At 60.6% G+C, this 14,795-nt stretch overlaps 1 protein-coding gene across 1 annotated transcript in view; it reads right to left on the bottom strand.

Annotated features, from left to right (window-relative positions):
• LOC103227202 (SCO-spondin) overlaps positions 1-14,795 on the bottom strand; it is a 62,039-nt gene that overhangs the window by 16,281 nt on the left and 30,963 nt on the right. The window contains 24 exon segments of the mRNA XM_037990932.2: positions 266-421; positions 572-613; positions 945-1,168; positions 1,293-1,423; positions 2,518-2,684; positions 2,968-3,167; positions 3,271-3,367; positions 3,697-3,897; positions 4,128-4,298; positions 4,418-4,609; positions 4,701-4,747; positions 5,296-5,465; positions 6,478-6,557; positions 6,682-6,852; positions 7,001-7,207; positions 7,401-7,453; positions 8,102-8,196; positions 10,139-10,284; positions 10,500-10,631; positions 11,026-11,196; positions 11,376-11,422; positions 12,681-12,933; positions 13,607-13,771; positions 14,082-14,255. Of these exon segments, the coding sequence (XP_037846860.2) occupies positions 266-421; positions 572-613; positions 945-1,168; positions 1,293-1,423; positions 2,518-2,684; positions 2,968-3,167; positions 3,271-3,367; positions 3,697-3,897; positions 4,128-4,298; positions 4,418-4,609; positions 4,701-4,747; positions 5,296-5,465; positions 6,478-6,557; positions 6,682-6,852; positions 7,001-7,207; positions 7,401-7,453; positions 8,102-8,196; positions 10,139-10,284; positions 10,500-10,631; positions 11,026-11,196; positions 11,376-11,422; positions 12,681-12,933; positions 13,607-13,771; positions 14,082-14,255 (3,492 nt within the window).

The following is a 14,795-nucleotide window of genomic DNA, read 5'->3' as shown; positions in this document are numbered from 1 at the left end:
AGAGGGATTTAGGTGGGACCTTGGGGTGGCTGGAGAGTTCAGCACACACACAAGAGAACAAGGGATGTGCTGGAAGTTGGGCTCCCCAGCAGCTGCTGAGGTTGGCAGAAGACCCAGAGCCCAGAGTCAGACACTGATTTGAAATGAGATGTCAACACTAGAAACCAATGATTACTTGAGAGGTATTAGATGTTGGAACTTGGGGGTTACAATGAGTTGTCTGAGGGTGGTGGCTGGGGTCAGAGGTTGAGGCTGGAAGGTGCACCTGTGCACGAGGGCAGGTTGCAGGGGCGCTCCTGTAATGGGTCACCCATGGTGCAGTTAGCCAGGCAGAGGCGGGTGCGGCTGCGCCATGCAGGGCGAGCAGGGTCCGTGCAGCTTCTGGAGCAGGGGGACCAGGAGGACCACGGGCCCCAGCCACCTGGGGGAGGGAGTGGGGAGGGTGCCTCCTGGGATGAGTCGGCCCTGAGCTTTAGTCTCTCCAGGAAGCGGGGGCGGGGGGGAAGGGTCCCTGGGCTTGCTCTTCCCACAGGGAGGCCATGAGGCAGAGGTGCAGGGAGTCTGGAGCTACCTGGAAGGCCTGTCACTGGCTCCACTGTGGACCCTTCAGCCCCTGTGCCAAAGGAAACCCCACTCAGAAATGTTTTTGTACCCACAGTGCACCAGGACCATGCCTAAGGCTGGCAGCTGGCACTGCGGGCTCACAGCTATCTAGTCGAGCCCTCCTCAGCTTGAGCTCCTGTGGACACCCAGGCCCCAAGCACAGCACTTCCCTGCAGGATCAAGGACTTTGCTCAAGCCGTACCTTTCCTTCCAATACTGGTCAAAGTTCCCTCCCTCCTTCAAAACCCCTCAGATACTGCCTCCTCCAAGAAGACCTCCTAGATGTTTGTCCAGTGCCATCCTGACCCCAGCCCTGCCCACCACCTTCCTGTTGTCCTTACCAGGGCAGTCTGGGCTGGGGCAGTACTCAAGGCCCTGGCGGGGCCCACGGCAGCCCTGACCACTGGGGACAGGCATGGGGAGCACACACTGGCGGCTGCGGGTGCGGGTGCCCAGCCCACCACAGGAGCGGGAGCATGGGCCCCACGGGCTCCAGGGACCGAAACCACCACCGGCCTCGAAGCAGTCCTCCAGGGAGCAAGACAGCGTCCCATGTGCACAGGAGCTGGGGGAAGAGCCAGGTTAACCCAGCCCAGGTGGGGTCAGAGGGCAGACTGGGGTCCCTGGTCTCTTACCCTCTAACCCCTCCCTCCACTGAAAATCTCCTTGACCCTCACCATCCCCCTCACCAGTTGCCGCAGCTTGTATGAAGTGTCTGACCCGAGCCGAGCTCATCTCCAGGCCCGAGGGACTGACCAGGGTCAGCTCTGGCGGCTCCCAGCTCCTGCAGCAGCCAGGCTGTCAGCACACAAGGGCACTCCTGGGGGAGTGGGCAGAGCAGACAGCATTACAGCACAGGCCACCCACCCAGGGCTGGGCACATCCCCTGGAGAGACTTGGGGAGGGTCAGTGTGAGGACCCAGAAGAGGGCTTCAGGCTCCAGGAAAGCATTTCCAGGAGCAGGGGCTGTTCACCCACGTCAGGGAAATGAGCACACCATGAGAGGGGCATGGCCTGGGCTTGGCCTGAGCTGGCTTCCCCACACAGAGCGCCCAGCAGGACACAAGGAGGCGCCAACACAGGCCCTCACAGACTCAGATGCAGTGGGGGGCAGGAAGAGCCTCAGCCAGGAATCGGGATGTTAGGTTTGGGTCTGGCTCTGCTGCTGTGTGTGACCTTGGTGTGTCCCCTCCCCTCTCTGGGTCTCACTGTCACCATCTCTAGGTCTAGGAGGTGAGACCAGGTAGGTAGCTGCTCTGGTCCCTCCTGGCTATGGCATCCTGGAACTCTGGCTCAGGGGTGACCACTGGGCAGCCGGCCTTAGGATTGGGAAAGGGATTCCTGTGTGCCCGCTGGGCTCAGCAGAGCAGAGCTGGCCCCGGCTGCCGCTGGGGTGCACAGCGGGGGACCAGCTGGGGCCAAGGGGAGTGAAGGTGAGGGGCACTGTTCCCACAAGTGTGTGATAGGCAAGAGAGGAGCGGTGAAGACCCATGCCCCACAGTGGAGGACAGGAAGGTGAGGCTGGGCCAGTGAGGTTGGGGGACATGAGAACCTGGCAGGAAACTGCCCCTCCCTGCCAGGATGAGGGGTCAGCAGGAAACACAGGGGCGGGTGAGAGCCCCGGCGGGGTTGGGGGATGTGCCGGTCAGGAGCAGAGGCCAGGCAAGTCCAGAGGCGGCAGGTGTCCCCCATTCCCGGGGAACCAGGGACCCCGGGAGTCTGCGTCTAACTCTCCCTGCCCCCGACGCTGTCAGCAGAGGCCTCAGGTGGCCTCACCAGCCTGTATTCTGCTTAGGGGCCTGCCCAGGGGCGACAGGGTCTGCAAAAGTGACAGACATGACATAGGGGACAGGTAAAGGAAGGGCAGGGAGGGCAAGGAGTGGTGGACAAGTTGTGGGGTGGACAGGTTCTGACCTGCACACAGGCCAGGCGGTGCTGGAAGGCGCCCTCGGGGCAGTGGCAGCCCTCCTCGCAGCCCTCAGAGAAGCAGCCCACCTGCTGCGTGATGTGGGTGCAGGAGAAGGGGCATCCCTTGCCGGGCTGGCACTCGCGGTACAGGCGGCCGGCCGGGCAACCTGCCTCTGAGGCAGCAGACACATCAGCACCTGCTCCAGCCCCGGCCCTCACTGCCCACCTCAGGGAGCGCCTTTCACCTGCCCATCCCCCTGCCATGGGCACTGCCCCCTCCCACAGGCTCCCACAGTCTGGCTGAGTCCTCCTTCACTTGTCCATCGATGGTGGGAGGGCACTGGGGGACAGGTGGGGGTGAGGAGGGAGAGGCCAAAAGGCAACCATGAGTCAGGGTCAAAGGCCAGGATGGGACTTCAAGGTCAGAGGGGGATTAGGTCCCGGGCTGGCACTCACCTCTGCAGACCTGCGTGCTGCATGTACGGCTCTGGCGGGCAGGCCCTGGGCAGGGAGGACGGGCACAGCGCCGGGAGCGCAGCTGCTCCCCACCCCCACACGAAACACTGCAGTCTTCCCAAGGGCCCCAAGAGCTCCACACCCCAGGGTCCGGGCAGCCGGGCACCTCCTGGCATTGCAGAATGCCTGCCACACAGGTGCTGGGGACAAGGGAGGGACTTCAGAGACAGGACCAGCCCCATGCCCTGAGGGCTCCCTTCCTGGGCTCTACGCGCCTCCCTGTCCCCACTTTTCTTGGCTTACCAGTTGTCACACGGCCCAGTGATCACCTCTCCCGGTTCCAGGCTCTCCCAGGAGCTAAACCTAGACCCTGCTGACCGACTCTGGTTCTCAGGGATCCCTGAGGGGCACAGGAGTGAGGGGTGGGGGCTCCAGACAGCTCAGCTCCCCCCATCCATCCTTTCTCCCACCCCATGGCCTTCTACTCCCCACCCTCTTGCCTCTACCGCATGGCACCCTATGTCCTGAACAAGGGAGGTAGACGCTCCAACCAGACAGCCCTGGGTTTGGGGGTGGGGGTGGGGTGGGTTGAGGGACACAAAGGCCTAGAGAGCTGGTAATTGCTCATTTTTGTCCTGCAGCCCCAGGCTGGGCCCCCGGGGAAGTGGCACAGGGGCTGGACAGGTGGCACTGCAGTGCTGGGGCCTGGGGGAGAGGGGAGGCACTCACCCATGGCTCCAGGCTGGTACTGGCAGCGGCAGCGGGCCAGGGGCACGCACAGCCCATCCTGGGAGAGCTGGCCCAAGGGGCACCCACAGCTGGGCTGGCAGCCCGCAGAGCCTGGCTGGCACACACTCCCAGGGGACAGGTCCTGGCAGGAGCGGGGGCAGGGCTGCCCACAGGGGTGCAGGCTCTGGCCACCCCCACAGTCTATGCAGGAAGCAAGCAGAGAGGGTGGTCACGGAAGGGCATCCTGAGGGATCTGCAGACCTCCTGCCATGCCTATCCCCCACTTGGGCCCGCCGCCTTGACCAGGTCCATGACTGATGGCCTGGGAACTGTCCCTTGAGAGAGTGACATGATATGTGTGGAGGTCAGAGGCCAGAGTCAGCATCTCCCTAGACTTAGAGGCACCCTCCCAGACCTTACTGAAGCCTGACCTGTGCACCGGGTGGAATTGTTCTGGCAAGGGCGACTCTGCGTGTGGCTCCCAGGGCAGGGCCTCCCTCCCTCAGGGGTGGGGGGCTGGCTGCATGCCCGGCTCCGGTGGGACTGCCCCAAGCACGTGTCGCAGGAAGACCATGGCCCCCATGGGCCCCAGGCTCCGTCCACTGTGCCAGGAAGACAGATCACCGGCATTAGGAGGCCCAGGAGGCCCCAGGTCAGCAGGGTTGGAGCAGGGGTTTAGGGCCTTTTGCGGGAGGGACGTGGGCCTCGTGGGGCATCACACCTGGGCACGTGGCGGAGCTGGGGCAGGCCTCCCTCTGATGCTGGGCCCCTGCCTCCCCAGTCTCCCCGGTGCATGGGGCACCCCCATGCTGAGGAGTGGGGCAGGTGCAGGCCCTGGAGCGGCTCCTGGTCTGACCCCTGCAGGGCTGGGAGCACAGTGTCCACTCCGACCATGGGCACCAGCCTCCGGGCACTGCGAGGAGAACAGAGGGCACTGGGGTGCAACCCATCCCTTCCCCAGTCCCAGGACCCCCTCTTTGCCTCCCTCCAAGCTGGGCACATACCTGGGCAGGGCAGGTCTGTGCAGTTCAGCCTCCCCTCCAGGCAGGTGCTGGGCAGGGGGTGCAGACACAGAAGGAAGAGGCAGCAGCTCAGTCCCACCCCAAACCCTAACCCTGCACCCCCCCCACTGCCTCTCCCCTCCCCTCATCCTTATGATTGATCCTCAGTGTTCTCCCAGACAGTGCCCCATCTCCCAGCTCTCCAGTGCCTCCCCATCCTGCTCCCTGTCCCACTTAGTTGGCCCTCTCAGGGTCACCAGCCGATGCCTTCTCTTGACGAAGGACTACAGGTACCCGGGAGCCAACTGTGTGGTCAGATGGGTTGTGAATGCCATATCTGTCACTCCTCCTGCCCAGGCTCCTCCTGCCCAGACCCCTCTTGCCCCTGAGCACACGCCCAGCCCCTGCAGACACACAGGCTTAGCTTCAGCTTCCTCGCCTATCAGACACGGGTCATGGTGCCTGCCCACATCTGCTCCAGGATTGTGGGGGGCAAATGTGACCATCCGCGGAGACTCCGGAGAGCTCAAGAGCATGGGATGAAGTGGGGCGACTCCTGCTGGCATCCCTGCCTCCCGCCACGGCGGGGGCCCCTTACCAGTGGTTGCAGCCGTCAGGCCTTGCCAGCTGAGCACCCGGATGGTGCCGCTGCCCGGTCAGCAGGTCCAGGCAGTCGCAGTGACCTGGCTGCACGCAGATGGCCCTGTTGGAACTCAGTACCTGGCCTGGTGGGCAGTAGCAGCCAGGCTGGCAGCGCCACACGCAGTGCTGGGGGACAATAAGTGGGGGGCCATCAGCAGAAAAAGGAAAGCTATGCAGGGAAGACAACGGAACAAGGGGCTGGGGAGGAAAGTATGACAGAGGCCTCACGTTTTAAACACAGAGTACACCTTGTGGTGCCAATGAGAAAGACAGGAAGGGGACCCAGCCTTGCAGTTTCCACTGGAGTCTCTGAGTTGGCCCCTCCCTGGGGGTGGAGGGGAAGGAGGAGCAGCTGAGGAGGTTCCCTTTGGCTCCCTGGGGCAGGGATTTGGAGCTAGGTGTTCCCAAATGTAAAACCCCAATTCCAGTGAGTGACCTGGACTGATGGCCTGGGACTTGGGGCATGTCCCAGACCTCTCTAGAACTTGGGGAGCTGGCTGGGCAAGGGGGCAGTTTGGGAAGGAGCTGGGAGGTCCTGGGGCGGCTGGGAGCAGGCACTGCCTGTAACGACCTTCTCTTCTCCTCTTCTAACTCCTCCTCTTTCTCCTCCCTGTCCCTATCTCCCTTAGCACCTCCACACCCAAGGCCTCGAAGCCCCACCTCAGTCTTCATGGCCCCTACTGTGTCCATTCTTTCCTGCATGTCCGTCCTACTCAGCCCAGAATGTGGGCTCTGTGGTGACCCTATGTTTGCTTCCCTTTGTGTCCAGGGTGCCTGGGTGGGCACACAGTGGGCACCCACTCCCCCACCCACGCACACATGCAGGTCTAGACACCAACGTGCTCATGGGGTTCGAGATGATTTCCCCCTTCCTTCGTGTTTATGCCATTTCTGTCATAATTGTCTGATCTACAGACAAGGGCTGTTGGGTGAGGCTGGCTCTCTGTGGGGCGAGGCTGGTGTCTCTCCGGGATGGGCTGGCATGCTCTGCGAACTGAAGCCAGAGCCCCCACCCATGCCCACCTGTGCTGGGCTGTCCAGGCCCCAGCAAAAGAGGCCATGAGCCCAAAGCCATGCCCTGCCCTCCTGCAAAGTGGGCCTTGGGTCAGGTGGCAGTACCAAGGGAGCTGGGACTCACCACTAGGTCATCACAGGAGCGAGGGCATGGAGGGCCACAGCGACTATACTCTGCCCCTTCAATGGCGGTGCAGTTGGTCACTGAGGGCAGACAGGATGGGCTAAGAGCTGTGTGGGGTCATCCACCCTGGCCTGTCTCCCTGGAATGCTTCCTCTAACTCCCCTTCCTCCGTCCCTGATCCCCACCCCCATCCCTGGCAAGTACCTGGGCAGGGCAGAGCCTGGCAGGCCTCCCCCTGGGCCCGTGGCCCCTCGCAGTAATCCCCCAGGCCCTGGGGTGGGGGCTGGTCACAGGCCCGGGTCCGGCTCCGTAGGCCTCCCCCACAGCTCCGGCTACAGTGGGACCACGGCCCCCATGGACCCCATCCCCCAGCTCCTGGGGGGACAGCACAGGAAGGAGTGAGGAAGGGCTTAGCTGGGGCCAGGGGGCAGTTGGTACAAGGCAGCAGCACCCACAGCGCACAGTGGGCACCACCCTGGGCTCCGCAGGAGGGTCCAGGCGGGCAGGGCAGGCAGGCACTCACGATCACACCCCGGCAGGAGACATGGCTCCTCCTCAGCCTCGGGGCCTGGGCAGAGAGGTGTGTGAGTGGCTGGCAGGGACAGCAGAGCCACGGTGGATGGCACTGCACTGGGGGACCTGGCACAGAACCGGTGCCGATGGCGTCGGGCAGGGCCACAGGAGGCTGAACACTGGCTCCAAGGGGTCCAGGGTGACCACGTGGGCTCACCTAGGGGATGCCCAGGAGGCAGGCAGGCAGGAGGGGGACAGGCACAAGCTGGACAGGCTGAAGATGGAGCATGGTGCCCCTGCTCCCCACCTCTCCTGATGGCTTTCCTCCCCCAGTCTCAGCCCTGGCCCCCTCCTGCAGCCGAGGGATGGGGGAGCTGGGGTGCAAGTCAGAAGTGGGGATGCTTCCTTACCCTCCACACAAGGCCAGGAGCTGCAGTTGGCGATGAGCCCGGAGACACAGGAGCTGTGGGGAGCAGCAGAGGGTCAGGTGGTCCATGGGCTGCATTGTGGCCCCCCAAACCCTCAAGTTCAAGTCCTAGCCCCAGTCCCTGGGAATGGGAGCTTATTTGAAGATGAGGTCTGTACAGAGTGATTGGGTTAAAAGGAGGTCACTGAGGTGGCCCTAGTTTTAATGCATCTTATGTCCTTTATAAGAAGAGAAAATGTGAGAAGATGACGTGAAGAGACAGGGAGGAGGCCACCTATAGGTCAAGGAGTGCCAAGGATTTCCGGCAACCTCCCAGAAGAGGAGAGAGGCCTTCAACAGTCTCCCTTGCAGCTCTCAGAAGGAGCCTACCTGCCAACACCATGATCCTGGGCTTCCAGGATCTGTGAGACCATCAGGGGCTGCTGCTCAAGCCCCCCAGTGCATGGCACTCGGTGGCAGCAGCCCCAGGAGGCTCACACAGGGTGGGAGAGGGAAGACAGATGGGGGACAGGGGAAGGGAGGGGTACAGGCAGGTGCAGCCTTAGAGGGCTGGACGACTGTGCCGAGGGGCTGGGGGTGGAGGGCCCGTGTGTCCCCAGCTGGGGCCAAATTCCCTGCCTCTGAGGAGAGACAGCGGGTCCTCGGAAGTCACAGGGCCAAAATGAGGTGGGGGTAGTGTCTCACCAGTTTTCACATGGACGAACCACAGTGCTGCCTGGAGGGTAGAGGTGCCCCTCGTGGGCACAAGGGCAGTCCTGGGTGGGCACACACACGTTGTTCTGCAATCAAAACCCTGTATCATCTTCTGGCTCCAGATGGGCTGGGCCTGGGCTCCCCACCCCTGGTCAGAGCCCGCATGCAATCCTCAAGCTCCCCCTTAAAAGCCACCCACCCTCCTTCCACAGACATGCAGCTCTCCCCACTGCCCTCCTGCCAGGCAAATGCAGATCATCGGCTTGGGGGCCATGGGGGGATGGACCCTCCAATTTCTAGGAGAAAAAGACCATCTCAGATTGCAGGACATGAGACTGAACTGTCGAATCCCCGTGAAGTCAGCCATGAAAACATGAACTGTGCAATTTGTACAGCAATGGTAGGAAAAGATACACTTTCATCAACAAAATAAAAACAGAAAAACATGGTGCACAGGCAGACTGGACAGAAGTCCTTCAGATTTAAAATAAACAGCCGTCTTGTGGCACACGATTCAAAGTTGAATGCACTGAAGTCTATGGGCCAGGGCCTGGGAAGCACTTTCCCTGCACCGTCTCACTGACTCCTATGACTGGCTGTAATTTTACCCTAATTTACAAAGGAAGGAACTGAGGCACGGGAATACTACCCCCAAGCTCGCTGGGCTACTAGTAAAAGAGCCTGATTTGGACTCAGATATGATTACAATGTGTCCCTTAACCACACCCTATGACTCACCCCACGGCTTTGTTCAATCCCACCATTCAGCCAGCATTTCCTAGCCCCAATTCCCACCACCCTCTGACTACAGTGGCCACCTCTCTGCTCTCCAATCTCAGATCTTCAAGTGCAGGACCACCTCCTCCAGGAAGCCTGCCATGCCTCCCTACTCTCCACACCCTCCAATCTCTGATGTTCAAGTCAGGACCACCTCCTACAGGGAGCCCTCCATGGCTGACCTAGCCTACTCCACTTGTGCAAAGCTCACTTCCTGCCCATCTGATGGCTTCATCTTCCTTTTAGGGGCTCTGGGTCTGGTTTCCCCAGACTGGATGCTTCTTGAGGGCAGAGACTACTCCTTCCCCACAGAACCGCTCAGCCAGAGACTAAACATACAGTAGGTGCTCGATAAATAACTGGTGATAACATAGTGCACAGAGCACTTGAGCAGGGACAATTCACAAAGACCTAGACTTATCACCATTTTTTACCAGTGAAGAAACAGTGGTGGGTGGTCCATGGGCTGCATTGTGGCCCCCCAAACCCTCAAGTTCAAGTCCTAGCCCCGGTCCCTGGGAATGGGAGCTTATTTGGAGATGAGGTCTGTACAGAGGTGATCGGGTTAAAAGGAGGTCACTGAGGTGGCCCTAGTTTTAATGCAACTTGTGTCCTTTATAAGAAGAGAAAATGTGGGAAGATGACGTGAAGAGACAGGGAGGAGGCCACCTATAGACCAAGGAGTGCCAAGGATTTCCAGCAAACTCCCAGAAGAGGAGAGAGGCCTTGAACAGTCTCCCTTGCAGCCCTCAGAAGGAGCCTACCTGCCAACACCATGATCCTGGGCTTCCAGGATCTGTGAGACCATCAGGGACCGCTGCTCAAGAACCCCCCGCAGTGCATGGCACTCAGTGGCAGCAGCCCCAGGAGGCTCACAGGTGGGGAGAGGAAAGACAGATGGGGAACAGGGGGAGGGAGGGGAGAGGGATGAGACCTGCCCAGGATCTCAGGCACACGGTGGCAGCAGCCCCAGGAGGCTCACACAGGTGGGGAGAGAGAAGACAGATGGGGGACGGGGGGAGGGAGATGGGAGAGGGATGAGACCTGCCCAGGATCCCCTGCTGGTTCCTGCCGGAGCTGAGTTATGGTCCATGAGTTCAGTACCCTTTCCTCAACCTTGCAGGGTCTCCCTGTCTCCAGCCCCATACCCTTTGTTCTTCGATGTCCAGATCCTGCCTGTCCCTTCCCTGCCACCCCACGGTCCCCAAGCTGTGCGGAGGCTTCGCTGGGGCCAGGCAGGGGGACACTCACCAGCAGGAGCATCCCAGAGGGGCAGTGGCAGCCAGGGTGGCAGGTCTTGTTAGTTCCTCTTGAAGCGCTGAGCTCTGCACAGGAGGCAGGGCCCTGGGCACAGTCCAGCCACTGTTTGTCCCTGGGACACACGCCAGGCACTGGCCCTGGGGACATAGAAGTTGACAGCCCAGCCCCAGAGCACTCAGCTCTCCCCTGAGCTCCCAACCTGGGAGAGGCACCAGCTCTGGGTATGGGTGGGGTGGTCATGGGGCTGCACAACGGCTGAGGGACAGGGCTGTGCTGGGGTGGCGGACAGGGGGTTGACAGTCCCCTGGGTTGGTAAGAATGAGAACTGGAGGGTCCCCAGGGCAGCTCTCACCTGTGCAGGGCTGCAGGCCACAGGTGGAGAACTCCATGGGGCTGTGCAGGCCACTGCCCCGGGTGCGGTTCCTGTAGCCACCACCGCAGGGCACGGAGCACGGAGACCAAGGGCCCCACTCCCCACCAGGACCTGGGGGTGGTACCCAGGTCACCACAGGCCCTGCCTCTCGTGCCCACCTCACCTTCTCCTCCTCCCACCCAGACACCCCTGGGATCCCTCCACCACTTCACCTGTAGTGTCATATCCTACCTAAGGTGCCTCATACCTGCTTGAGGGGCTCCAGTATTCAGCCTAGAACTGGGCTGGTCTCTAGAGAGAAGCTGGGGCTACTCTGAGGAGCGGCCCTATTAGGGAACAGACCCTCAAGGAGTCTCTGGGGACAACCTCTTAATGGCATCTCTTAATGAAGTCTCTTGCACTTCTCTGGAGGTTCAGGGTGGGGGGGGGGGGTGATGGGAGTCTTCTTGGCTTCTCTCTGGAAGGTTCTTTAAGCAGGTCTCAGGACCTCAGTCCTAGCTCTCACCTCGGCATGGCCGCAGGCTGCAGAATTCAGCCTCCATGGTGGGGCCTTGGCACTCAGCACCCCCAAAGGCAGCTGGGGGTGCAGTGCCTGCCCGGAAGCGGCGCCGAATGCCCACGTTGCAGCTGCGGCTACAGAGACTCCACGGGGTCCAGGGACTCCAGCCACAGGCCACTGCCAGGGCGTGTTGGGGGCAGAGGGCAGTGTGTGTGAAACCAGGTCAGTCTTTTCATACCCTAACTTCCCTGGGGACCACCGAGCTCCCAGGCGTTTATCTCAGAAGCGGCCTAACTCCCCTATGGTTCCTGAGGACCCACCACTGCCCAATTCCTGTGCCCCAAGCATGGGGGTACCTGGGCAGTGCTCCGAGGTGCATGCCATCTCCCCGGAGACACAGGTGCTGCAGAGAGAGCGGGCAGTAAAGCTCTACCTGGCCATCATGGCCACAGTCAGCCCTTACCCCCGGGGAGCAGCTGAGGCCACTGCAGAAGAGAAACCCGAGGGTCTGGGGTATGAAGCCTGCTGCCCACGTCCTCTGTGAAGTTCACGATGCACCCTCAGTGAGCCCCACAACACCCAGGCTCTGTGCTGTCCTTTGTCCCAAGGTCTCATCCATTTGTATTTATTGGGAAATGACCTCGAGGGCCGGGGGCAGGTAGGAGGGATTTAGAGAGAGCTGGAGTTCTTCTAGGAGGGAGAACTGGGTACTTCTCCACGCTTGTTGCTCTCTCCAATACATGTTTTAAAGCCTATTTATCAAATACTGGAGGTCCCAGAAAAAGATCAGAGAGACGAAAAGTGAGAAAGAAAGGACAAGAGGGAGGAAGAATGAAGGAGGAGGAAATCGAAGGAGGGGCAGGGTACATAAAGTAAAAAGTAAGAGGGAAATGAAGAATGGCCTAGGTGCAGTGGCTCATGCCTGTAATCCGAGCACTTTGGGAGGCTGAGGCAGGTGGATCACTTGAGGTCAGGAGTTGGAGACCAGCCTGGCCAAATGGTGAAACCTTGTCTCTACTAAAAATACAAAAATTAGCCTGGCAAGGCGGTAGGTGCCTGTAATCCCAGCTACTAGGGAGGCTGAGGCAGGAGAATTGCTTGAACCCGGGAGGTGGAGGTTGCAGTGAGCTGAGAGGCAGAGGTTGCAATGAGCTGAGATCGCACCACTGCACTCCAGCCTGGGCGACAGAGTGAGACTCCATCTCAAAAAGAAAAAAAGAAAAAAAGAGAGAAGGAAACGAAGTGAAAGAAAAAGAAAAAAGAGGGAAATGGCTTGAGCACCCTCTGCTGGCAGGTCCTGATGTCAGCTTTGGGTATTGGGCACTTGAATGTTTCTGAACAGAAATCAAGTGGATCTCAGGTATGAAATTATATTCAGGAAAAAGAACCAGAGAAAGCTGTGATGAGAGGTTAGACCCCTTCCCATCTCTAGTTCTATCACAAATCGCTCCATCGATCTGAGACCCAATCTTCCCATAAGTCAAATGGGGATGACCACTCGCTCTAGTATTCCCAGGACCCTGCCTGGCACCCGTGGCTGCTGTGTTGTGTTTGGGGAACGGAGCACCCCACCACGGGGTGTGTTTGTGGGAGGGAGCCCACGCCTGCCCACCCCTAGATCCCCGGCCCCTCTCCCACCCTGCCCCGACACTATGACCCACCAGTTGTTGCAGGAGTCCAGGCGAGCCATTGCTCCTGGTGCATAGAGCTGCCCGTGCAGCTGGCAGGGGCACTGACTGCGGGGCAGGCAGCTAGCATTGTGCAGGAAGAGACCAGGGGGGCAGGTGCAGCCAGGGGCGCAGAAGCCCGAACACTCTATCCCAGGGCCGTGCGTCAGGCATAGTCGAGGGCAAGGACCCCCCTCCTGGCGACACTGCTCTGCTGAGTGGAACACCATGTTCTCTGGGCACTGGGCTGGATAGGAAGACAAAGCAGGTCTCAGCAGGGGCAGGAGGGATGGGAAGAGATGGGAAGGGAAAGGAAGCAGAGGGGTGGAAGGGAACCTGCAAGCAGGGCATGGGGAGGCAGCCTGCCAGGCAATAGTGTGCCAAAGAAGCCATGCTTCCTGCCCCTACCCTCACAGCTTTGCCCCAGTGTCTGGGATGGCACCAGTACACAGTCACGGCTTTGCTCCATTTTAATACAAATATTCTTGAAAACAGACCACGAGGACTCTAGTCATCTGGGATAGGAGGAGCGCTCAGAGGACGAGAGAGAGTAAGGAAGGGGCCAGGGGCTTCAAAGTACGAGCTCTGCTCCCCCACGATTCTGGCCATGAGTGTGTTCTGCCCTGAGGAAGGCCAATCTGACTCCCTCGGGGAGCCTGTTCTCTGGGGAAGGAGGCTTGCCTCCACCAAAGAAGAGCAAAGGGCTGAGGGGCTACAGCTGCTGGGACCTGGTCCCAGGCAGGTGGGAGAGGCAGGGAGTTAGAAGAGACACAGGAAATCCCAGGCTCCGTTAGCTCCAGGCATTACCTGGCCTGGAGTCAAAGGACAGCGATGGGCGAAGGTGAGGGTGGGGAAAAGGTCAAAATCCCCAGGAGCTGGGCCAGGGAGGCCCGCTGCAAAACAGGCAGAGAGTCTGGTACCTGTGCAGGGCTGCGTGTTGCAGTCCCTGGTCTGACTGTGGGGTCCTGGGCACGAGGTGTCCCCAGGAGCCAAGCTGGAGCAGCTGCGCCCACGTGTCTGGATGCCTCCGTCACAGGGGGCTGAGCAAGTGGACCAGGGAGCCCACAGACCCCAGATGCTTGGCACTGCCAGGAAGAGCCCAATCCAGAGTCACAGACACCGGCACGGCAAAGACAGTCCAGGGCAGGGCATTGTGGGGCTGGAGCTGTGTAGCTTGCAGAGTCTTAACTGCAGCCTCTAGCTCCCACCAACATCTACCACTCAGGCTGGCTTCCTGGGTGATGGCTGGGGTGGGAGAGGCTTAAGGACAACAGCCAGGTTTGCTCCAACCCTTGGCCCCCCTCCAGGTGTCTAGAACCGGCTCAAGGGGGCATTCCTCTTTGCTTCTCGTCCCACCCCAGTGTCCGAGCCACACCTGAGCCTGAGGAGGAGTACCTGGGCATACAGGGGGGCTACAAGGCTCCTCCTGGGTGGCCTCTCCTGGGCATGATGAATCCCCAGGGCTGGGGCAGAGTCGGGAACGACTGCGCCAGCCAGGGCCCCCTCCAGGGACAAGGCAGCTCTGGGAGCAGGAGGACCAGGAAGTCCAGGGCGTCCAGCCCAGCACCTCTGCGGAGGGTGAACGGGACAGGCCATTTGTGCAAAGGCCTTTTCTGGCAGGGCTGGGGAGGGTCGGGGAGCCTGGGTTAGGTCTGAGAAACTAGGTGGGCAGAAGAGGGCTCACAAGGAGGGAGGCTGCTCTGGGCTCAGGGTGCAGCCTCTGCCCCTCCTCAGCTCACTTGCTGGGACCCCCCCCCAGTCCTTTTTTCTGTTTTGGGGGGGTGAGGACAGGACCTGTCAGCTGGAGTGCAGTGGGCATGCTTATCGCTTGCTGCAGCCTCTACCTCCTAAGCTCACGTGATCTCCCATCTCCGCCTCCCGAGGAGCTGGGACCACGGACGTGCGCCACCACGGCCAGCTACATTTTTTATTTTTTTATTATTTTTAGAGATGGGGTCTCTCTCTGTTACCCAGGCTGGTCTTGAACTCCTGGCCTCAAGCAATCCTCCCACCTTGGCCTCCCAAGGTGCTGGAATTACAGCCGTGGGCCACCGCACCCGGCCTCCAGCCCCACTTCTCACCCTCAGAGCCAGGCACGGAGCCTCCTGT

Source organism: Chlorocebus sabaeus, chromosome 21, assembly GCF_047675955.1.
Source record: "Chlorocebus sabaeus isolate Y175 chromosome 21, mChlSab1.0.hap1, whole genome shotgun sequence".
Lineage (NCBI taxonomy): Eukaryota > Metazoa > Chordata > Mammalia > Primates > Cercopithecidae > Chlorocebus > Chlorocebus sabaeus.
This window is presented reverse-complemented; position numbering and strand designations above follow the sequence as displayed.